Here is a 26,172-nt window from a genome sequence, read left to right as displayed (position 1 = left end):
TTATGTAATGGAGTTACTTTGAACGTAATTCAAAGTTTACCCTGAATGCAAAAAAGTGTATACATCAAAGTATGTTATGCTATAGCAATGGAACATAACTATAGTAGGCTATACACACCTCTTTAGATTATACATGTTTAATAAATTTATAAACAAAATTTATGTAACTTAAGCAACAAGCTGCTTCACGAGCTGAGGCAGTGTACAAAGTATTCTTCCTTTTTTTGAGAAAAATACCAAAAATATTTGACTCATTTTTTAAGGAACAATAACAACCAATAAACAAAGTAAAAACTTTATATAACCAAAATATAAACTATTTTATTATTTTGTTGTTTAAGGTTTAAACAGTTTCATATAAATTCTTGTCATAATAAAAAATTTAAAAAAAATAGAATTTGTATTCAAAGTTACCCGCTATTCAAAGGTTTACGGTATTTATATAGTTTTTACATGATTTTTTATTTTGTTAAAAAAGCAGTTATATTTTTTCTAAATAATGATTTTTTTTCTAAAGCTTTTAAAAAATGGCATTTTTTTTTCTAGGTTCTTTTTGGTTTCCTAAAATTGTTTGTTAATATTAAGTAAATGTGTTACAATTCACAAAAACATTAATTTTTATAACTAACGAATGAATGGTATAATTGTTTAATTGGTATAGCTGTTTATGTATATTATACGGATGTTCATTATTCGCGGTTTTTTTAAAATATCAAACGATTTGCCTCGTTTAAAGCAAAATTCTCTTGTCTTCTATTTTAAATTTTTATTTTTTTGATTATAAATTTAATATTTTAGGTTTTATATATTTTTTAAATAATACAGTTTTTACTTATTTTATTTAATTTAAAAAGTAAATTTCTATAACCTGAGAACTTTGTTTATTGACTGCGATATCATTACATCATTACATACATTATAATAAAAATTTCTGAATAAACCTTTAAAATAGATAGTTTAACAGTTCTCATAAGATTTTTTGTTTCCTAAAAAATGCGTTTAACTTACTCTGACATCTAAAGTTTAAATTTTTATTTGCTGATTTTGTCCAATCGTGACTTTCTTAAAGCTTTTTTCATGGGTAAAACATAAAACGAATAGTGTTTGTTGCGCTTAGCCTAAACGTAATAAAAAACTTTAAGTGGCCTAGAGTTATTAAAACAATTTAGTACACAACAAGTACAACAACAGCAGTTTATTTACCAGATATATAGACGTATTACATGACTTGTTCAAGAGTATGAAAATACATATAACCTATATTTTGGATGGTTAACTCTCTTATAGCCTAACTAAACTATGATAAGCGATCAAGAGCCATAAAATAAGAAAATAGAAAAAAGAACAAAAAAAAACCAAGAAAAGTAAAAAAAGTAGTTACTATTAAACAGCATTTATTGGCATTTATTTATGTTATCTTAAAATCTTTACAAATTAATAAAGTTGTTGTTTCTATTCTTGGTGTAAAAAGTAATATTTGAATTTAGCTTTAAGAATATGCTTTTTAATATTACAAAAGGTATGTTTAATTTATTATGAAGTTGATTTCATTCCATTGTTTAAGAGTCTGTAAAAGAGTGTTTACTTTAGAATAGTAAATTATAGATTCGGACACTTAATGCATCTCTACAAAAATTAGAATGTAGAATGACTGCTGTTTACTCTGCTAGTGTAAACCATTCATTAAAAGGTGACAGGATTTTGTAAAGACAACTGTGCGTAAGTAAACAAGATTAAATTTTAACTATATCATGGAGTTTGTTAACTTGCTGTGCATTAAAAGATTCAAGTACATGACAATTTTTAGGTAGAAATTCAATTAATCGGATTGTGTTTTTTTTTGTATGAATATTAGGCGCTTCATAATTGTTATCTCCACAATGAGGCTATATATGAGGTTAGAATGGTGTTAAAAGTGACAGTAATAAATTAATAATTGTAAAGGAGCATGTTGAAAGTGATATTTATTATTTAATTATTGTAAGTGGGTGTGGTTAAATGTGGCATTTTTAACCTAATTATTGTTATTATTGTTAATGGATAATTTATTGGTGCATACTCTCCATAGACCTCTTTTTTATTATATATTCTGTTGGTGGATCAGCATAGACACTCTTGTATTTTGTACTGGTTTTTAATACATAGTCTCTCCAAAGAAACAGTTTTTAATCCTCGAGATTTTACATGGTGCCCGATGAGGGATTATGAAGAGATACCGAATCAAAAGATTAAAGAAAGAAGGAAGAGTTAAGAAAAGTTTGAGTTATTGAACGTTGAAGTTGAGTTTTTCATTTGTGATTTTGTTCGGGAAGCTTTGATAGAATTAGAATTTAAATGTTGAAGGTGTCGATTTTTTTTCTAAGTTGTACATATTTATTTAAAAATGGCAGCCGCGTCAGGAAGGTAAGTAATGAGAAGGAGAGCGTTACGAGTAAGTTTTGAAAATTTATTGAGCGAAATAAGAGAGGAATTAGAGAGTGAGGAATTTAACTATGCCAAATTAGTAGGTTTAAAAAATAATTTAAGCGAGAGATACGAGAGATTAAACAATATTGATGTGGAAATATTAAGTAATTTAGATCAAGAGGCAATTGAAAATAACGTTTGTGGGAGTCCAAGAGTAGTTGAGTTTTATTATGTGTTGATGGCTGGAGTGACACTAAAATTAACAAGTATGAAAATAAATGAATCGAATAAAGATTCTGTTAAAAGTTTAAATCAAGCTAAATGTATTTTACCTAAGTTAGAATTGCCTGTTTTTAATTGGAATCCCGTGGATTTACAGAGTTTTTGGAACCAATTTAATTTATAAATCTAAAAAAATATTTGTCCGGCCAAGCATTAGCTACTATCTCAGGACTTTCACTTAGTTTAGAAAACTACAATGAGGCCATTGAAATCTTGATAAACAGATACGGGAATACACAAGTTTTAATTTCAGCACATATGGATTCTTTATTAAAAACAAAGAAAATTAAAGATTTCAATGATCTAGAAGAACTAAGAAAACTTTATAATGATATAGAGAGCTGTGTACGTAATCTTAGATCCCTAAAAATAGAAACAACAACTAACGGCTGTTTGTAAATTCCTATCCTTAAGGAGAGACTGCCAGATGAACTTTTAATTCTAATTTCTAGAAAATTTGCCGGAAAGTTATGGACTTTAAATAGACTTTTAAAATATTACAATGAAGAATTACAAGCTAAGGAGTGTTGTTCCAAATACCTTTTAAAATCAAGTCATGAAAAAAATGAACATAAAAATTTCTTTAAACAAATATGCAAAACTATTCTCATAGTTATAGAAACAAAAATAACTTTACAACATCAGGTTTTCATACACAAAATAAAAGAGCACCAAAACAAAAAATTTTGCAATGTGTATATTGTTTAGAAAACCATGAGCCTTCTCACTGTTTAAAGGTAACGAATTTAGGTTCAACAATTGAAATTTTAAAACAGCAAAAGAGATGTTTCATCTGTTTGAAATTAGGATATATCTCAAAATTTTGAAATTAAAGACAATAATGCAAGAAGCTATAATAATAAAAACATTCGGTCAATTTAACAGTTCCAGGGTTAAAAAGCTTGATGTTGTTCAACTTATGGTAAAATATAGAAATGCTAACTTGTATTTATATTTCGAGGCACTGTGTGTGTATTTTTAGCCCTTTGCAGAGGCAAGAGATATCTCAAGCGTGTAAAAATTACCCACATATTTCAAAACTAATTCTTGCTGATTACGATGATGGTTCTAAAGATTTTCCTATTGACTTATTGGTAAGGTGTAATTTGTACCATAAATTATGACAGGTAAAGTTATTAGAGGGATTGAAGGCTATTCTGTAGCTTCTTCCTCTTTTCTAGGATGGGTATTAAGTGGCCCAAAGCCTTCTGTAATAAATGGTAATGAGAAAATAATCCTGAATTTACGCGTTGATGCTAATTTAATAGGGAGTGTGGAAGATGTGCGCAGTGAAAGAGATGAACTAAGAAGTGATTTACAAAAGTTTTGGAATGTGGAGAAAATGGAATCTACTGATGAGTGTATGGTACAATTTGAAAATGATATTATGCATAACGGTGAAAGATATGTAACTAAGCTTCCTTTTAAGCGATATCATGATTGCTTACTTGATAACTATAAAATTTGTGAGATTAAACTGAATAGGTTAAAGAGGCAATTGGGTGATAAGAATTTGTTAAGTAATTATGACTCCATTTTTAAAGAATACGAAATAAATAAAATTATTAAAAGAGTTCCTGACAATGAAATTGCTAAGGAATCAGGAAAAACACACCACCTAGCACACCGGCCAGTTGTAAGAAAAGATATGAAAACCACTAAGATAAGAGCAGTATTTGATGCTTCCTGTTCTAACAATGGATTATCCTTGAATGATTGTCTTTATTCAGGGCCAAATCTATTATCCAAAATATTTGATGTGCTACTGCGATTCCGATTAAATTATATTGCCATATTAGCAGATATTAAACAAGCTTACTTAAATGTAAAAATTTCTAGTGAGCATAAAGATTATTTAAGATTCCTCTGCTATGAAAATGTTGAAACAGAACAGGACTCAGAATTGATTGTTTGTAGGTTTTTGAGAGTAGTATTTGTTCTGACTAGTAGCTCCTTTTTATTACATGGAACAATAAGACATCATCTCAAAAAATATAAAAAATGTAATGGTAAGTTTGTAAAAAGATTCGTTGAAGATTTATATGTTGATAATGTCACATCTGGAACTGAAAGTGTAACTAAGGGTAAAGAGTTTTATAAAAAGTCAAAAACAATTATGTCTGAAGGTGGTTTCAATTTAAAGAAATCGGAAACAAAAAGTCGAGAGTTACAAAACTATTTCGGTTTTAATGAGAAAATAATAAAAAATAAGGAAATAAAAATTCAATAAGCAATCTTAATGACAGTACTTTCTTAGAAACAGAATTGGGTAAAAGTGACCATGAGAATAAAAGAGTTTTAGGAATTGAATGGGATTTGAAAAATGATGGATTTATTTTCCTATTTATTGAGTATATAAAAATGTCACGTGAACTTAAAACAACAAAAAGAAATATCTTAAAAATTTCGGCATCAATTTACGATCCATTAGGCATTGTGTCGCCTATAACAGCCAGACTAAAAACAATTTTGTTTTTAGTCTGGCGATTTTGAGATTGAGTTTAAGTGGAAAAAATTGTTAAAAAATGTTGAGGAGCTGAGTGTTTTAAGAGTAAAGAGATTTGCGTTTGTTAGAGAAGAGAAGAGAATAATTGTGGCAGAGTTACATAGATTTTATGATAGCTCAAGAGAGAGATATTGTGCAGTTGTTTATCTTAGAGTTAAGACGAGTGTTGCTGTGAGGGTATTTTTTTTGGCAGTCAAAATAAAGGTAGCGCCATTGAAAGAGTTGTCTGTTCCTAGGTTAGAACTATTGGGTTGTTTGCTGTTGAGAAAATTAGTTGGAGAAGTGAAACGAGTAATAGAAAATCGAGTAGTTATTAGTAATGTTAGTTGTTGGACAGATTCTGAAGTGGCTTTACATTGGATTAAAGAGAAGGAGAAAACTTGGAAACCTTGGGTGGAAAATTGTGTTGTCATGATTAGGAAAGAGGTTGAGAGAAAGAAATGGAGGCATGTAGCAGGATTGGAGAATCTAGCAGATATTCCAACTCGTATGTTTTGTTTTAAGCAATTGAACGACAGTTGGTTATCTGGACCTAAATTTTTATGTAAGGAGGAGGTTGAAGTAGGATTTTTTGATAGTGAGAATAGTTTGAATGTGAATGAAGTTCTGATTGAGTCAAAAGGTGTCGATATGATAAATGAGAGTAGTCTAAATATGTGAGTAGTGGTAATATTGGTGTTCTGATAGATATTAAAAAGTATAGTACATTGAACAGACTTATAATGGTAACTGGGTATGTGAATAGATTTGCAAGTAATTTGATAAAAACAATTAAGAAGAACAATGGATTAATTAAAAAAAACATGTTAAGACTTAATGAACATGATGAGGCATTTAGTTTATGGTTATTAATAGAACAGTTTTATTTAAGAAATCAAGATAACTACGGGAAGCTAAGTTCATCCCTGAAGTTGTTCACTGACGAACAAAACGTACTGCAATTAAAAAAACGATTTGGAAATTCGATACTGAGATATAATAAAAAATATCCAATAATTTTACGTAATGGTCAACATAGCTATTTTACGGTGTTAATTTTTCGTGACCCCCATGAACGTGTCATGCATCATGGCATTGAATTGACTTTTAGTCAAGTTAGAGCAAGGATTTTTAAAGGAAAAAAAAATGTCATGAACGTTCTGCGCAAGTGTGTTATTTGCAAGAAGATTAGTGGAAAAACAATGCTACCTCCCCCAACTCCTGATTATCCTGATTATCGGTTAGGGGTATACCTGATAACATTACTAGTGACAATTTTAAAACATTTAAACCGATTGAAGTAGAGAAATTTTGTTTAAATAATAAGATTAACCAAAAATTCATTCTACCTGCTTCCCCTTGGTGGGGAGGATTTTATGAAAGATTGGTACAATCAGTTAAGATACCACTATTAAAGGTTATGGTAAAATCCCTCGTTACTTATGAAGAACTGCAAACAGTTTTATGCGATATCGAATCTGTAATTAATAGTAGACCACTTGTCTACATGAGTGAAGATGATAATGAAGAAGCGCTTATTCCTTTTCACTTGATGTATGGATGAAATAGATTTAGAAATAATGTGGAAACGAATTTATGTTTTGAGTTGGGTGATATCAAGAAACGTGCGATCTACTTAAGAATTTTAATTTATGATTATCGAAAGCGTTTTAGTAAGGTTTATCTGAATGAATTAAAACAGCAACATTTATATAATTATTTTAATGATAATAAACAAGAAAACTAAAAGTAAATGATGTCATGTTAATTGATGACAAAGATTTGGCACCCCGAAGTCAGTGGAGAATGGCAAGAGTTGTGGAAGTTATTGAAGGAAAAGACAAAGCAATTCGTGGAGCGAAATTAAAGGTTATATTGAAAAAGGAACACCCAAGATATGCTTTCGACCTGTCCAAAAATTAATTCCTCTGGAGATTGATGCTGACCAAGATAACAAAGATAAAGATGATAATTCAAAAAGAAATGTCTGCGCAATTGAAACCGAGATTGGGAGGAATGATGTGGCGCTCAGGTCAATAAATAAACGTCCAACCTGACAGACAGCTCTTGATGGACAAATCTAAGACAATTAAAAGACAAATACTGCTGACAAATCAACAGGGGAAACGTGTTAAAAGTGACAGTAGTAATTTAATAATTGTAAGGAAGCGTGTAAAAAGTGACAGTAATAATTTAATAATTGTAAAGGAGCATGTTGAAAGTGATATTAATTATTTAATTATTGCAAGTGGGTGTTGTGGCATTTGTAACCTAATTATTGTTATTATTGTTAAGGGATAATTTATTGGTGCATGCTTTCCACAGACCTCTTTTTTACTATATATTCAGTTGGTGGAGCAGCATAGACACCCTTGTATTCTGTACTACTTTAAATACATAGTCTCTCCAAAGGAACAGTTTTCAATCCTCGAGATTTTACAAATGGAATAAAGCGTAGTAGAACAATTTTACATTTTTTTTGTTCAAGCGATAAATAGCCTGTACTTTTCGTTATATCGATATCTCATATTAAAATTAGCTTAAAATTAAAATTTTAAGCTAATTTTTTGCTTAAGTAGTTTACAAATTTTTAAACTTTAAAAATAGTTGAGCGTATAATGTACAATATTATATACGATTATACGATTATATACGACTATACGATTATCCAACTGAGAACGATATTCTGTAAAGAAAACAGTTCGGTTTCAAAAAAATGCATTCATTTATAGTCGAACTAGTCAACGAGATATCTGACGCTCTAAACAACGATTATTTTATCTTAGAAGTTTCATTGATCTGTCCAAAGCATTCATAAAGTAAACCATGATATACAGCTAATTAAACTTAAAAGCTACGGCATTAGAAACAAAAATTTACTTTGTTTAAAAGACTACTATTATAAACTTTGTTTAAAAGACTATTATTCTATATATATATATATATATATATATATATATATATATATATATATATATATATATATATATATATATATATTAAAATATGTCTTAAAAGACTGCTTCTTAATACCGATGAAGTATTTTCCAATAAAGCCAACTTTAAATTTAGCTTTTTTAATTTTGTGAAGACAACAAATAATAAAAATCAAATCAATTATTGGTACTAATTTTTTTTAAATGAGACAATATTATAGATTATTTACAAAATAAAAATATCATACTTTTATCTAATATAATATACCTAAAAACAATGACTTTAAAAAACCTTGAGTAACTTTTTTCCAAAACTATGCATTATTTTACAATTATATAACTAAATATTTTTTACATACTTATAAATAGAAAGAATAATTTATTAAAACAATACAAATTTAAAAAAGACATCAACCACACTCAATGCCAAATTTATCAAAACTTCGAAGGATAATGCTTAATTTTAAGTGTATTGTGCCCATTGCAACAGTAGTGAGCTTATATCTATCTGTTCCTGAGTAAATTATATCAGAGTTACGTAGTATTGGACCTCCACTTACAAAGTAAGATCGTAAACGCTGTTTCCAATCCCCAACAGGTTTCCATGTAACACAATTCATTTTATGGTGACCTAAAATTAAACGTCACAAGTACTGCACCATGTCATATACAATATAAACGATTACACACATTAGCATATATATATATATATATATATATATATATATATATATATATATATATATATATATATATATATATATATATATATATATATAAAACTTAAGGATATACAAAACTTAAGGGTATCTTCGCCATTATTAGTATAAGATTTTTAAACAGAAATAAATAAGAATTAAAACAATAGTAATTACCATTTGCACCAACCTATTATCTAAATCTTTTTATTGATGCCAAGACAATACAAAACAATTCTTAACAAGTAATTATTTATTAATAGAAAATCCTTTTTCTGAATCTTCTGCAGAAATTTCTGCATTTTTAGGAGCTAAACTGTAATAACTAGTTATTTTGTTTTTAATGCAACTTTAAAATCAAGAGCAATAAAAAAGCAACAATATGCAGACAACATTTTGATAATGCTATCTTGATACAAATGGACCTTTGAGTTTTTGCAAACCTGCCTTATTAAATTTTTTTTGACTTAGTAATAAATTTAAAAAAATATTACTGCAAGTTGGCAAACTGCTCCATTAACCTAACAAATGTCTTGATTTTTTCACTTGCTTCTTCAGCCAATAAAGACATGTCAACACTCATTGTACTTGTAGTTAGGCAATTCTCATGTTTCACATTTGATTTTGGTACTATAAAAGGAGCTATAAAAAAAAGTTTACTACAGACATGCAAGATATTGCATGATGCAAAATATTGCATATCTATAGTAAACTATTTTTTATATACTGCATGCAAAAATAATTTTAAAATTCAAACTTTGATTAAGATTTTCTGTTTATTGGCTACAATTAGAATAATAATTATTTTAATGTTACAGAAAACATGTTGATGTTTAGAAATTTTATTTTACTTTACCATAATTTCACCAACTTAATAAAAATCAATTATAAAACTTTAGTGTTATAATTGATTTTTATTAAAATCAATTATACAAATGACAAATTTTTTATGTGTGTGATACTGTACGAACCTTTATTAATTTATTAAATTTAAAATAAATTTATTTAAATCATATTTTATTAACATAATACAAATACTGAAATAAAGATTGAACTGAGTGGCACTTTTTTTTATAGATTCTTTGACTTGTTTTGAAAAATTACAATTATCCATTGAAAGCAATGAAATGATGAATTTTTTGTATTACGGGTGTTTTGTTTACTTTTAAATAAGGTCTTTCGTTGTCTATTTTACTGCTGATTTTAGATTGCTAATGTAGAGAATAGTAGTAGCTGTCATTAATGGTTTCAGAACCATTAATGGCAGTTTTCATCTATCGTTTCTAGATATACTTTTCTCATTCTTGTTCATACATTTCATTCAGACCAGAGACTTGGCTTATCCTCCAACATCATCAACAACCCTCTTCTCATAGAAATTTGAATTTCCATTCAAATTTAAAGTTGATTTCTATTCAAATATTTTATTATATTACAAAGATAACTGGCTGAGTAATTTCATCATAAGCTTATTTTTAAATTCTAAAGATTGGTGAAGATCGGCAGAAAGTGTTTTAACATCAGTATTACAGACAATAATATATAATAATATAATTTCTCAATAAAGCAGTAAACACAATCTTTCCCCCTGTCTCTAGTATCTGAACAGATATGATTTGCAATTACTGTCATTGAAAAAAACATCAGTAAACAATTGAACTTTCTAATACACAATGACAATATAGTTATATAATATAGTTTCTAATACAATAATTCAAAATAACTCAATAATTGCAATCACACCAATGCAATCAGATCATTGCTTGCCCAAAGGTCTGACTACACATTGTTAAGAAATGCAATTATTTGAAGTTGAAGCTATTGATTCATTTAATTAGTCTTTAATTTTTTTTTTTATAGAAATTTAATTTCGTATTCTGCTTTTTTCCATTATATTAAATCTTTTCAGTGCTATTCACTTTAGCAACTTTCAATTTGCTCAGGTACTTAATCCTTTACTTTTCTTTAGCAAAGTATTCTTTGTCAAAGTATGCTTTTAGTTTTTCAATCTCTCAGCTATAGATATTTTTTTTATTATTAAAATTTTAAAATAACTATTAGCATTTACTATCACCTTAAAATCAATTGTTTATTCATAAAATTACTTAATTGCAACTATACAAGCAGATTCAAACTAAAAATAACTGTTAATATACTGTTACATAGTGTTGTTCTTGTTCAATGCAATAAAAAAAAAAATTGAGAATAAATGTAAATAAAGTAAATTATACCAACACTAAATTTATGTTAAAAGCATTTATATACACAAAATACTTTTTATCTTATATTATTTATGACTTTGTTTTAATCCAAATCAACTATTTATTTCTTGAGTTTGAGTTTTTCTTTTTTATATTTCATATATCAACTTTTATTGCTACTCTATAAATCAACTTTCTTGAGTTTGATATTCTTATCTGTGTAATGATGCATGTGTAACATGATAAAGCTGTGTTGAGTGTGTGACCAAATTATTTAAAATTTTTTTTTTAAATATATCACTGCAATATCATAAAAATTTATTTTGAATATTATTTTATTAATACTTTTTGCTTATAATTAAGAATAATTTTAAAATACGCGTTGTATTTTGCTCGCAAATAATATTTTTAATTATTTTTTTTATATGTGACATCACAAGAAGTACCCACCGTATTGTAATATATATATAAATAAATATATATATATATAATATATATATACATATATATATATATTATAATATATATATAATATATATATATATATATATATATAATTTATATATAAATATATATATATATATAATATATATAATATATAAATATATATAATATATAAATATATATAACATATAAATAAATATATATATAATATATAAATAAATATATATATGATATATATATATATATATATATTTATATATATAATTACATATATATATATATTTATATATATATATATGTATATATATATATATATATAAATATTTATATATATATATAATTACATATATATATACATATTTTTATATATATATATATATATACATATATATAAATATATATATGTATGTAATTATATATATATATATATATATATATATATATATATATATATATATATATATATATATATATATATATATATATATATATATATATATATATATATACATACATACATACATACATACATACAAATAAAATTAAACCTGGAGATGTAGGAACGTGGCAGAAGCCATAGCCATAAACTTCATTTCTGCCAAAGTTATCTTGATGCCAAACTTCAAAATGTAATTTTGGCCAACCTTTTAAGCCTTTTGTAGCAAAATGCAAATCAATAGGATGAGACCAAACTGAATATTCCTCATTTTCTGGATTATCAACTTGTGTCTGACCTTCACATATGCCAGAAAGAAGTTTCCAAGATCCTTCAACTTGGACTGACCATTTGCAATATAAACTGTGAGTTGGAAATCCACTTGCCCCATCTAGTTCTCCAATTACATGAAGCTCAGCCATGGTACTTCTATATTACTTATGCTAGGTACATTACATAAAATTTTTAAACCAAAAAAAAACTAGAATGTTATTTATTGTTAGACTAGAAAGAAATTTATAAAAAGTTATAAACTTATAAAAGGTTTTAAGCAACAAATTTTTGATATGTGGATTTGTTGAAGAAACTGTGGTCAAAACTTAGTTTTTCTTTACTTAAATTGTTATAAATTTGCCAATTTTTATCTAAATATCTATAAATTGGTATTAAAATATAGATTTAATATTATGGAATATTAGATGTATTATGTCCACTAGCTGCCAGACATATCAAGGAGGCTAGAGGGGCACTGAACCTCTATCTTTACCATATAAAAATACATATTTTTTTCCTAAAATTCTTTTCTTTAAACTATATTTATAATTCTTATATACAAAATGTTGTTTTCATTTTATTCTAGATCACCAGTAAATATAAAAGCTTTTTATCTGGTCACTGGTACTTCTTGTTAGGAGACCAGAGGTAGTAGAGCCACATTTAAAATTTACTTTAATAACTTATCTTAGAGTAGAGGGTGGATGTGGTGGCAAGGGTTTAACACACCCTGGTATCAAAAAAGTTTAATTCTTATAAATAATTTTATGTTGATTAATTTTAATTATTTTAAATAATGATTAAACAAGTGAAACTAATATGAATATTAAAAATTAAATTTTACAACATTACAAAATATATTAGACAGAGGTGCATACACACTGACTTTGGGGTATGACATTTATCCCTCCCACCCTTTTACCCCCTCCCACTCTTCACCAACAAAAAAAAATAATTTGTATTAATCTATAAGTTATTAAAATAAATTTTAAATGTGGCTCTTCTACCGCTGGTCTCCTGACAAGAAGTACCAGTGACGAGATAAAAAGCTGCATTGCTATTTATACTATCCAAAAAAGCATATTTTGATACCCCAATTTATAAAAAATGTTTCATTAATGTAAATTGTTGTTTTGTAATTTGAAATAAGAAATATTATTATAAAAAACATACGTTAATATAATGCAATAATATAAAAATGAAAAATGCAAAGAAAAAATATTTTAAAATAAAATAAAACATAACAGATAACCTACCCAAAACATAATTATAATTTAAATTAATGAATTAAAATAATCTTATTAATGTGTATATAATAATTTAAAGTCTGATCTTATTTTAGTAGATATATAACAAAGTGTTGCATTAGGTAACCTTCCTTATTTGCAAAAGTAGGTTTGTGATTTTGAAGAAAACACAACCTACTTTTAAAACGTAAAACCAACTTTTAAATCATCCTAACTAAACATTGCTATTTTTAAATTCAAATTCTTGAACTTTTTGTAATGAAATGAATGAAGACAATGATTCCATCGGTTTTGAACATTTATTTTATTACTTCACTTTTTAATATTATCTTTATAATGTGAATTGCATATTTTGATATTTGTATCAAAACATAATTTACATTATTTATGTATTTGTTTAACAAATACATATTTTTGTTTACTATTTTATTTTTGTTTTAACCTTTTAGCACAATAACTATGGCAAATAACTCAGTAAATTTTATTATTTCTAACTTTAATGCTCTCTTGTCTTTTTGATATTTAGGAAATTTGATATATAGGAATATAGGTTTTTTCCAAGACAAAAAGTATTTAATATGTGACAAATTTAAATCAAAAAATAATAATTTGTGAATACTACAATGAAAGGTTTTTTGAGAATAAAGATTTATACACAAGATTCTCATTTTTTCATCTTGTAATACTCTTGTCAAGAGTATTACAAGATGAAAAATAAATGAGAATCTTGTTTATAGGATCTTTATTCTCAAAAAGTTTGTGCTGTCAATTTATTCAACAAGAAAAATACAATAAATTGACAGCACAAGCTGACAATTAAATGTGTAAATACCTTAAAATATAAAATGAGAATGCAGTAAGTAACACAAAGTTTGTATTTAATCTGATATACAATTTACTTATGTTGTTGTGACAAAATAAAAATTATTTAAACTGTATGCATGTATATATTTGTATTGCATTCATTATTTAAATGATGACTACCTTGCCCATGTTTAAGATATGGGGAAGGTAGTCATCATTTTTTGTAATTTTAAATATCAAAACAACAAGGTTTAAACTAATTGAAGTAGAGTGCTATTTATATATTATCCATATAACCCACAAGCACCTAATCAATCTTAAATTTCAAGAATGTTTTGATTGAGTGTCTTATCTTGCTTTTTACATTGACATTTTATGGATGTTTCTTTTAATAGCATGATCTACCAATAATTATCTGAAATCATCTAGACTAATCCATAGAAATTATTAGAGCCTATTATCCAGGTAATACACATGAAGGAAAAGATGATTGCTTGTCCAATTGACTCTTTCCGCTCTTTTTTATTTTATTTTAACACTATTTTAAGTCATTGCTAGCATGGCTGCAAGCAACCACTTATTAAGTTTCAAGTTAAAAGAAAAATAAATAAGTTAATGAACAAGAAACCAGCTGACAAAAGACTTAAAAAACCGTAAGTTTATCAATAATATTTTGTGAGTTTTAGAATCACACTGCTTACCAGTTGTAAACTTTTAAATAATAAATGCTTGTCATAAAGTATAAATATACAAATATTAATTGAATAACATATATACATATTAGATATATAAGATTCCCTCCTTTGCAAAATTAAACCTCCTGGAAATAAGTTTTTGAATCCAAGGCTGATATTTAAAGAAGGGTGGCCTAGGTTGAAGTAGTAGTATAATTGCCCACATAGTTGTTTTTAATCTATTGGGCATAGGTATTTTATTTAGTTTACCTGCCATTTCAAGATTGCTTGTATGACTTTATTGTGTTGTTGAATTATGTATTTTTTTATATTGAAAATATAAAAAAATACATAAATTTTGTTTATTATACTAATTTATCAGTATTGTCTTAAAAAAATCTTTGTATTTTTTCTTAACTTAAACTACAAATGTTTGTATTTGGAAACTGCTAATTACATATACTTGTATTTGAATTTGTATTTAAATACATATACTTGTATTTGAATTTGTATAGAAAATTAATGTATTTGTATTTGATCAAATACAAATACATTACTTACAAAAACCCTAACCCTGACCCAGAGCATAAGTTAATTGGAAAGGCAATATTTTATTTTATATAAAGCAAAATTATCATTTTTCGCCAGATGTACTTAAACTGTTCAGGCTTCATTATTTAGTATAATTATATAGTGATCACTTTCAGAATGTTATAAAATGTCTTTTGATGTTGTTTTTATTTGGATGCAAGCCAGAATACCCAAGTTATCTAATAACTAAAACATGATGCAGCGGATTGATCAATCTGTCAGAAAATTGTTAGAACTGCATTTAAATATAATTGTCTGCTTATGAAGGTACACAGAACAAAATAATATGCTTAAAAATAAACGTGGTGATAAAAATCCTGAATGAAGAATACCAATTCTTTTTTATGCAAAGAGAAGTGTTTTTTCCTGCAAAACATGGCATGAAGAGACAATGAGAGGAAAAGAGAGAAAGGAAAAAGGAATAAATGTAAATAAAGCATGACAATCAGCATCAATGTAGTTATGAGTCAGAAACAGATGAGAAGATCAGCGAACTCAAACTAAGCCGTAGAAATATCATGTTAGGTTCAGGATCATCATGATCACTCCACTACTTTACGTAATACGTAAATCAGTACAACCTGCACTATGCTCTGCTGCCCTTTAAGATTTGCTTTTCTAAGCAAAGTCTAGGAAAAGTTAACTCAGGCTTAAAATACACCTGCGTTGGAGCTCCTAGTTGAGTAAAGGCTAGAGATGATGTCTCAATAAAAGTACTAATCTTGGATGTTAATTGCACCAGGCCCCTTTTTTTATCTATTAGGCTGGTGTATATATAAACCTGTGTTACATTGTTTCTTGCCTTATATGGTGAATGCTTAAAATATATTACTGAAAAATATTACTGTCTTTACTCAAAAGATTGTTTTGACTCAACTCTTGGATTTTTGCTTGTGTCTCTTTGTTAGTGGTTATACAACTCTTCCTTTTAACTCCGAATGAGAGGTATGGTCCTAAAACTCATTTTAATGGTTTTAAGGCAGGTTCTGGTAGTAAAGTTTCCTGAGTTCTGTGGTAGTTCTCAGCTAGGGTGATTCTACCAACAGGTGTAAAATATCAGAGTGTTGATCATTATCACAGTGCCATGATGTAGATGGCGTCCCTGCTGGTGCTTTTGGTGTGCATTGTTAAGGCACATACAGAAACGTTTGTTGGGACTTTGAGTTAACTACCAGCTGACTAGAGTTTATTATTATTGCTAATTAGAGTTTATTATTATTATTAAAATGATAACTAAAAACATTATATATCTTAATCTTTCTTTTATAAATAATTGTGCTATTTAAAGTAACTTTTTATCTGTTCAATCTGTTAAAGACTGTTGAAAAATTTATCAGACTTACTTGCTTTTCGTGTGACTAATTTAAATTGATCTGTTTCATCTTTGGATCTCAGTGTTATTGGCCATTGTCCTCTGATTCACAAAGACTGCAATAATCACATGTTTATGCTTAGTTTATTTTTATGCTTATGTATCAACTTATTTATTTTTTGTGAAACTAGGTTTGAATCCTCTGATAATTTTTTTATGTGCTTTTATTTAGAACCTCTTCACTTGCCTTTCTCTTTGTCTTTTATCTGACTCCTTCTCAAGAGTGCACTCTTGTAAGTGCTGAGATCAAATTGACTGCGTCCTTTCCCTTTACCCATCAGTCAATATTGTTATCACTGGTGGTTTTAATGTCTATCACAGTTAATGACTTGGTACCACTTACCTTGCTAGAAATAAAGACCATAGCTTTTGCATTTCTCAATTTTTGAATTTGATCATGCTCAATTTTTTCTTGTTCTCCTTTAATCTCAATAAACCTTTTATCTCCCAAAAATAAGGCAGAACAATTTGCAGAAACTTTTTTTCTGATTTGTTTCTTAATCTAGTGACCACACTCTTTCTGTCATACCATGAAAACAGGTTTATCTGTTGTTAGATGTTAAAATCAATTTGGCTTCTGTTGCTAAAGTTGTTTCTCTGTTAGACTCTTCCAATGCTTTTGGTCTAAATAACATTCCTGTTATGGTCTTATAAAAGTGTTCTCCAGAACTCTTTTTAATATTCTGGAAACTATTCAATAAACGCTTAACTAAATCTGGTTTTCTTGCATGCTGTCAAATAGCATCTGCTTTTGCTTTTTTAAAAACTCTAGAGAATACTCTGACCTCTTTAACTATTGTCAAAATTTTTCTTCTCTCTACCATTAGCAAGGTCTTGGAATCTTCAATTAACAAACTTTTAATATCTCATCTTGAGCCTAAAAACTTACTCTCTGACAATTAATTTGTATTTTAATACTCTTACTCTGCAGCTGATTTATTGACTGTTTTAACAGAAAGGTTTTAATGTTCATTATTTGAAGATTAAACTTAACTTGACATATTAAAGGCTTTCAATAAACTCTGGCATGCTGGTCTTTTTTATAAGCTTGTTTCATATTGTATACCTCAGAAGGTTTTTGACATTAATAAATCATTCCTTATTAATTGCAATATTAAAGTTCTTCATATTCTCCAAACTCATATAATTTACAATTTTTTAAAATATTTTGTCTAACATTTTTCTTGCTCTATAACAATATTTTTTTGTTTTCTGGTCACTCCCAACTTATATTTTGGTTGCTTGCAGCTTTGTTGGGAACAAATTACTTTAAAAAAAAATTGAATAGAAGAACATAAGAGACTTTGACTAATGTCTTTACTGAGTTAGTTGGGAAATAAAATTTGACTTTTCTGATTGCTATGAGCTCATAAAATGCACAGTGGGCCCAGAAGGCAAAGTTTTGGAAATAGCATCATAACAAATGAATAAGAAATCTTAGAAAACTCATTGAAGACTTTTTAGAAAGATATTTTTTTGCTTGTTATAGGAAAATTTAAATTTTTAATATTAAACTAAATTTGTGGACTGGGTTCAAATTACCATATTTGGTCATTTTTGATAAATTTGTATTTTTTGATAAATACTCAAAGTTAAATTTTTTTTAGATGATAATTAAAAAAGTAATTTATTAGATATACTTAAAGAAAAGAAAATTCAAAAATTTGAATAATATGGGGGTCTGGTTTCTACTGTTCTATTGATAAGAAGTTTAGTATTTAAAAACAAGCATTCTGTCAAATTTGGATTTAAAATAATGATAGTATAATAAAATTATAAGGAAAGAATTCTAATGATTTGAACTTGCAACATATTTGAAGAAAAAAAGTTAGATAATTAAATATTTAAAAATATATAATTAAATAGTAAAAAATATTAATAACTTTATAATTAATCAAAAATAAGATTTTCAAACATATCATCAAAATATCTCTTTGGTTTTGAAAACATACGCTAATGAGATCTGCTTATATGTTCATTTGAACCACAATCTTGGCATAACTTCGGAGGATGTGAATGGATAATTTGGTTTAAAACACAAGGATCTGATCTCTCTAAAAGACGACTCATTTTATCTGTAAGTTGTTCTAGATGGGATGTCTTACGAGAGAGAAGTTTTAAATAGTTCCTAATATCTTTGTTGTTTGCTTCAAGACCTTTCTCTAATAAATTGCCATGGCCATAACCATCATTAAGAATTATTAACTCAGCAGAATGATGAAGGACTCCATGAAGGGTGTGGTTAACTTGTGCTCATGCCATATTTGTAATAATGTTAAATGTAGCATTACTGCATAACTCCTGAAATTTGTCTATTTTAATTTTATGCTGACAAAAAACTATACAAAGTATTATACTGATTTGAGAATGTAGTAGTAACATGCTACCTTTGTACATAGGAGAACATAGATCTTTTATGCTAGAAATTAGTTCTTCAGAAAAAAATCTACGGCCTTGTGACCCTGTTGTAGATGTCTCTCCCTTCTCACCAGAGTTACAACATATCTAATCACAGTCCAGTGTTTTCTTTTATTTTAGAAATAACCCTGTCTTTTGCATTACGTATTGGTTCACCAAGTGGTCCAGTTTTTGTAACCCAAAGTCTATAATCTATATGACACCGAGAAAGTAGTTTTAAAAACTAGGTAGTGCAATTTATATATGAATGTGTAATACATATGCTTTTTTGATCTGATTTAGTTTGTGGTTTTTTAGTCAGTCCTTTTCGTGTGGCGAAATCTCAAGTTTTAGATGGAATGATACCATCCTTATCAACTAGCTTTTTGTACAGCATCCAAGTTTTTTCTGATGATCGATTAATCGGAAATCCTTCACTAACTCTCCTAATATCTGTCCATTTAGTAGTTTTTGTTTTGCAAAGTATACAATCTGCACCTCCTTGCCTGCCGATGAGTCATTTAAACTTTAAATCCTTCATTGTATCTTGAATATAAATGTTGACATTGATATAATTTTTGCCAAATAGACAACACATTTCTTCAGCATTTAACTCTTCTCGTGCGTTATCAGTAATTGGGACAATAAGATCTAGCAAATCTTGATTAGTTTCTGTTTCTTTTATCAAAAACACAAGACGTAATGATCTCGATGCATTTGGTAAATAATTTTGCTGCAGGGTTATATTTTTACTTTCTTGATGACATATTAGTTTCATAGGAATAAAACCATATTAACACATATTTGATTTGCTTTCAACCATTTTTTTTGATTTCATCGATACTTGTTGCCCTGCTCTATCACAACCATCTTTAAAACACATCTGATACTCATCGCCATCTGTTAGAATAAAAGAATCTTTAATTATATTCAAAACAAAATCAATTGCCATTTTTACAAGCTCTTTGTATTGAACAGAAACACCTCTTCCAGTCAAAAAATTAATAATTGTAGGGCGCAGTCTTTTTCTTCCTCTAAGCAATTCATTGGTTGTTGGAAAATAGATGCCTTTTGAAGCAAAAAAAAAAAAATCTTAATTTTCTTATTTGCTCTTTACTTAATGTAAGAGAATGCATTAGAGCAATGGATTTATTTGTGCTAAAGATATCTGTTGTTTCCATATGGTTTGTAAAAATAGCATTTTCAACACGAGCAATACTTTTATTATTTTATGTGTTAACTATGTAAGAGGTAACTCAATAACTGATTAACATGCAACTCTGGGAACTCATTAGTGATAAAGTTATTTACATAATTGAGAAGTTCCTGTGTCCTCTTATTTTTCATCTTTTTACCCAGTTCTTTCAAAGAAATGTACTAATATGTCTAGTCTAAGTCCTTTTTGGAAAAGATATTTTTGCAGCGTAAGTTATCAGAAAAGTAAAAGAAAAAGAGTTTTTTTTAGACATGATATCAGAACTTTCTACCAATTAGTTTTTGGTTTGCATGTTTTATAATAACCAAGTTGCAAATGCTTAGCGCATGGCAAGTACTGAATATTTTACTCTAGTGATTTATCATAAAAGTTTATGAAGATTCATGGAAAAGTCATGGAATTTCATTGTTAAATTTGAGTGGCCACCCTGTACTGAATTTAACTTGACAGTTTTGTCAGCTATAATAAATTGTGTGAAAAAATCTATTTCTGTGATGTATTTTACATTTTTATTTTCCTCCATTACATTTATTTTTTATTTTACCTTACTTTTGTTGAAACAAACACAAAATCATATTATATAACCAAATAAAAAATTTTCATATTTGTAACCAAAAATAAAATACTCACATATTTTAAGAAAAAAAAAAATCACAGTTCAACTTTTTTAAATTATGTAAATAAAAAAAGTGCTAAATTGCCTCAGTACTGCTTAAAATATTTGAAAAGAAGAAATGTTAAATATTTTAAAAATGTATGACATAGTATAGGTAAGTTAGCACTTCTGAAAAAATCTAAGATTTAATCTCATTTTTTTGTAAAAAACAACAACATAAATTTATAACATAATTAAGTTTTAAAAGCTTTGAAAATAAAATAATTAAAAATGATAACACATTTTTAATTTATTTATTCAAAAATATATTCCATATCAAAATAAATACAACTTTTACATAAGTGGTTTATCAATTTTTATGTCAGTAAATTCATTTTGAATGGAAACTAACCGAATTAATAAACTTTTATAGATACACAATAAAAATTGGAAATTTATCAACTTCAAAATTGCATATCATCACTTAGAAATTAGCTAGAAACATAATTTTTTTTTATTTATCCACAAATTTATGTGACTTAATCATTTATCTGAATAAATAATTTTTATAGACTTTCTCAAACAAATATTTTTTGTCTATTTCCACCTCTGGGCCCACTGTGAAATGAAAACCTCTTGATAAAGGCTTTATTCAACAATAAAATACTAATCTAAAGATACAAGAGTTGAAATATATATACAGGCCACGGCAAGAGTAAATGAGTGCGTGAGAAAAGCTCTCCTAAAACGAACATGAATAGCCATGCGAGTAGTTCCTCTTAATGGAATTTTTACGGAAGCTTTTTTGCGCAAGCTATCTGTTTATTCATCAAATAAATTATTAAATTAAATAATTACTATTTATTAAATACAAAATTCAATTTTATATTTGTTACAAGAATATTATCAATTTTTTTTTTTATATTAGATTTTTTTTTTAAAACTGATTTTTTTTATTTAAGAAACCATCCAGTTAGTCCAATCTAATTAAAAACATTTGCATTTAATTGGCATTCTTTTTAAATTATTTTATATGCATTTCAATTGGCATTCTTTTTAAATTATAATATACTTTTTCATCTTAGTTGCAACAATAATGCTTTTCTTTTATAAACAATTTTGACCATATTGTCATTGTTATAGTGATATCACACCGTATTTTATACAAAAGATTTTAGAAAAAAATCTATTTGTATAAAATCTGCTTATCTGTGTTTAAAAAAAAAACATATTTTTTTTACTATTTCTGCTAAAACTTTATAGTATAATTATGTAATATTTATATTCACATTTATAATACTAAATCCTGCTTTACCAAAAACAAAATTATTGTAATATAAAATAACTTATATCACAAAGTCAACAAGTTGTAAGCCTATGTGCAATTAAAAAGTCTTCGTATAGTTAAAATGTAATCTCAAGCACCACAAAACAATCAGTAACTGTTATGCAAAATAAATAAATAATCGCATTTAGTAAGCAAAAAAAATCAATCTGAAATTCAAACTTTATCTTTTATATTCTATGTAGTTGGCACAAGTTTTTTAAATTTTTCTAACTAATATCTAAAAAAAAAAAGAAAAAAAAAAAGTGGTTTGTATTTATGAAAAAACTACACGTTTGAGAGAGCTGTAAATTGCTCAGAATGAGAGCTAAATTTCTCTCTTCCGGCCGAGGTTTATTTATTTATATATATATATATAAATATATATATATATATATATATATATATATATATATATATATATATATATATATATATATATAACACAAATGGCAAAATAAATAACAATATAAACACTAGAAATCACAACAATCTTTCATATATATTGAAAAGTCAACAATCTAGTTGCATCATTTTAGTCATCGTATTTGATGGGAACTTTGCAAGTTCTGCAAGAGCGTTGCAGAATGTCAGTAGATTTATTGGGTCATTTTTATTAATTACTTCTGCAGTTACATCTTTATTATAATTACAATTTTACACCCTTATAGTTACAATTTTTGTTGAGTTTACACAGTCCCTGAAAAAAATCTTCTAAAGATTCACCTGATGTTTGAAGTCTTATATGTAATTGAAGCCTTGCAAAAATTTTATTAAGGCTTTTACGTATAAATTTTCCAAGGTTTCGATAATACTTTCATAAGAACAACCCACTTCAATGTAATCATTAGACAAAATTGATGGTGGAGCAAAGTTTGTATAGAGCACCCTCTTTACAATCCTCATATGTTTGCTTCCAATGCTTCCATTCGTTTGAAGCAGTTGATCAACAGAATGCTATCTACTCTGTTGTTGTCGGAGAGCTTGTGAGGAACACATCCAGCAATTTTCCACACTTTTCCTAGCATTTTGAGGTAACAAATTATATAAATGAACTACAGTATTTACTGCTAAATACTTATCTGTCTTACATAATGCACTCATAATCTTTTTCGCCCAATTACTATCTGGATCCAACTTGTTAAGTTCATTACGTAAATAAGTTGATCTTTCTTCTGGTAATAAATTATCAAGATTAAGGCGTGGCATATCAACTTCTGGAATTGTCCTCTGGTATTACTGCTTCTGTCATTTTGTATAGAACAATATATTAGATAGTGATCTCACCTCTAAATATAACAAAAATGAGTTCATCTCTTCAATAACGTTATGGTACTTTGTTAGACCCTCTGCACAACCTTACTACAGTGTATGGTGTCAGAGGTGAAAAACAAATCATTACTGTAAGTTTAAATCCAGCTACACTAGCAAACCCATCAGGTCAAACTTTTTAATTCGTTTTCCAACTTTGTCACCATCAATGATAGTAGTGCCTGGATCAGTTTGCTTGCTTTACAATGTTGTTCTCACATCATTTTCAGATCAACTTGAATATAAAATAGTTTTCTCAGATAGGTCAATGGTGATCATTAGTACTGATACTTCAGCTACTCCCAACAAAAACGAACAGCTCGCAAAAGAAATTGCTTATGGTAGTGTTTTACGCTTTGATCTTTCATTCAAGTGAATTATTTGTCATCGACGCGTACAGAGAGATTCAACACAAACTTTATGGCTTTTCTATGTAAATACATAAAAATGTAAGAACTATCTATGTAAGAACATAAAAAGTACTACAAATTGAATTTGTGCAGAGAACTTCTATGCACATTTGGTATTAATTATTATTATTATTTATTGTTATTATTGGTATTAATTAATTGGTATTTTTATTATTGGTATTAATTATTATTAAATATCAACAGTCTTGTATATTCAGATCAACTATTAAAGAAGTTGTTCAACTTAAAGAAATAGACAACACTACATTTAGAAATTTTGTTACTGCACTGTGATGGTAAACGTATTAATCACCAAGAATATCAAGTGTTAGTGTTAAAGAATAAACAAAGAGAAGTTATGTTACAAAGATCTTTTTTTAGATCTTTATTCTCAAAAACAGTCTTCCAACTTTTTAATTTTGATCAATAATAGATCTTCTATGCACAAGAGTCCCATTTATATGTTCATTTTGTAGTACTCTTGATGTTCAGCAAACAAATTTTAGTAGATTTATTTGAATCTACATAAGATTACATTTTGATTTAAATTTGTAACTACTAGACACATAAAAAAATGTTAAAAAGCTTAAAACAAGAAAAATCGAAATATATAATTGTTAAAAAATATATAAACAATTCAAATTATGCTTTGATATAAATATGTAAATCAACTTATATTATAGAGATACCATTAAAAGCGCTGTAACAAATATTTGTAGTGACTTTCTGTCACTGATTTAAATTGTTGCAAAAAAATATATAAAAAAATAAATCTTACTTAATAAATATCCAAAATCGATGAAACAACTTTTCATTCATTTTATTATCAAAAATAATTTTATTATCATAAAGAATTTGTGAAAATTGAATTTGTAAATCAGTCGACGTCAAGCACGAAGTTACATCTTTTTTGTATGATTTATTTTGGATGATTGGCTCGGAAAATGTTTTTTTTAAACAGTCGGGAAAGTGTTTTTTTTAAAAATAGCAAACCTATTTTTGGATCCTCTAAAAGATAGCTAACCCTCCCCATGAAAAACTCGCGATAGTTCGGAGGTTTTAGGTACACTTCTAACAGTTATAACCCGAAAGCGCAATCTCGTTTTGAGTTTTTCATAAAAAAAACTTAAAGGTAAAGGTAACGTAAAGGGAATTGAGCACTTTTATATGCGCCTTTTGAAGTAACTGGTTTTTATTATTGAAATATTTTTGATAATAAAATTAATATTTAAAGATACAATTATTTGAGTTTTTAGTTCATATTGTGAATTTAAAAGAGCTATTGAACTTGTTAATGATGGAGAACCTTGTAAACGTGTGGCAAGGCTACTAATCATACCACACAGAACTTTAAGGTATCATATATGTGGTTTACGCAAAAGTAGTGTGGTTGGTCGAAAGAGTTTGTTGCTGCCAGACGAGGAGATGTTAATTGTACAATACATTGCAAAAAATAATAAACTATGATAAAACTAATCTTTCTGATGACCCAAAATCAAAACAAATGATATTTCGAAAAGTTACAAAACATGCTGAAAGAGTTATAAATACATAAAAGTATTCAGTGTCTATAATGTTTGCATTTCCAAATGACTGTATATTTCTTCCTCCATACTCAGTGTATAAAGCAGAATGTCTGATTAACGCTAAGATAATTAGAGGTCTAATTGGTGCACGCTATAACCGTAAAAAATCTGGTTGGTTTGATGGCTACTATTTTAAAGATTGGATGCAAACATTAATAATACATTAACTCAGACATGTTGACAATAACAAACCAAAACCTCGAATAGATAATATTTTAGCTAGTCGTTTATCTATTGATGTTATCGAAATTTGTGAAGCTAACAACATTAGGATGGTCTTCTTACCTCCTAATAGTACGCATTTACTGCGCCCTCATGACCTTCCAGTTTATAGGCCCATGAAATCAGCATGGAGAAAAGTAATTACTGAATGGTTAATTGGAAGATTTCATACATCCTTACCGAAAAATGTTTTCTCAAAATTGCTCCTTAATCCTTGACTAATATGAATCACATACAAGAGTTTTGCCTGGGACAGTAATGC

The 26,172-nt window shown here is 27.4% G+C and overlaps 2 protein-coding genes across 3 annotated transcripts; one reads left to right on the top strand and one right to left on the bottom strand.

Moving 5' to 3' along the window:
- Positions 1-3,808: 3,808 nt before the first annotated feature.
- On the top strand, positions 3,809-4,918 carry LOC136086940 (uncharacterized). Its single transcript, XM_065809441.1, has one exon. The coding sequence runs from the start codon at positions 3,809-3,811 to the stop codon at positions 4,916-4,918; it is 1,110 nt and encodes a 369-aa protein (XP_065665513.1).
- A 3,368-nt stretch (positions 4,919-8,286) lies between these two features.
- On the bottom strand, positions 8,287-25,025 carry LOC105848637 (B9 domain-containing protein 2). 2 transcript variants are annotated; one of them, XM_065810528.1, is made up of 3 exons: positions 24,881-25,025; positions 12,001-12,331; positions 8,287-8,740 (listed from the first exon to the last, which is right to left on the bottom strand). In XM_065810528.1, exons 2-3 carry the CDS (start codon positions 12,308-12,310, stop codon positions 8,520-8,522), a joined length of 531 nt encoding a protein of 176 aa, XP_065666600.1. In that variant the 5' UTR covers positions 12,311-12,331; positions 24,881-25,025; the 3' UTR covers positions 8,287-8,519. The 2 variants fall into 2 exon arrangements, with proteins under 2 accessions (XP_065666600.1, XP_065666599.1); XM_065810527.1 differs by lacking the exon at positions 24,881-25,025 and having other exon boundaries at positions 12,001-12,373.
- Positions 25,026-26,172: the final 1,147 nt, after the last annotated feature.

Source organism: Hydra vulgaris, chromosome 11 (genome assembly GCF_038396675.1).
Source record: "Hydra vulgaris chromosome 11, alternate assembly HydraT2T_AEP".
In the NCBI taxonomy this organism is placed as follows: domain Eukaryota; kingdom Metazoa; phylum Cnidaria; class Hydrozoa; order Anthoathecata; family Hydridae; genus Hydra; species Hydra vulgaris.
Note: the sequence above shows the minus strand (reverse complement) of the source record. Positions and strands in the feature narration are given on the sequence as shown.

Bases quoted from the DNA above. Each gene is read 5' to 3' on its own strand.
- LOC136086940 (XM_065809441.1), top strand. From the start codon at position 3,809: ATGACAGGTAAAGTTATTAGAGGGATTGAAGGCTATTCTGTAGCTTCT.
- LOC105848637 (XM_065810528.1), bottom strand. From the start codon at position 12,310: ATGGCTGAGCTTCATGTAATTGGAGAACTAGATGGGGCAAGTGGATTT. The intron at 8,741-12,000 runs GTTTAATTTTAT...GTTTAATTTTAG, and splicing joins CCACGTTCCTACATCTCCAG to GTCACCATAAAATGAATTGT.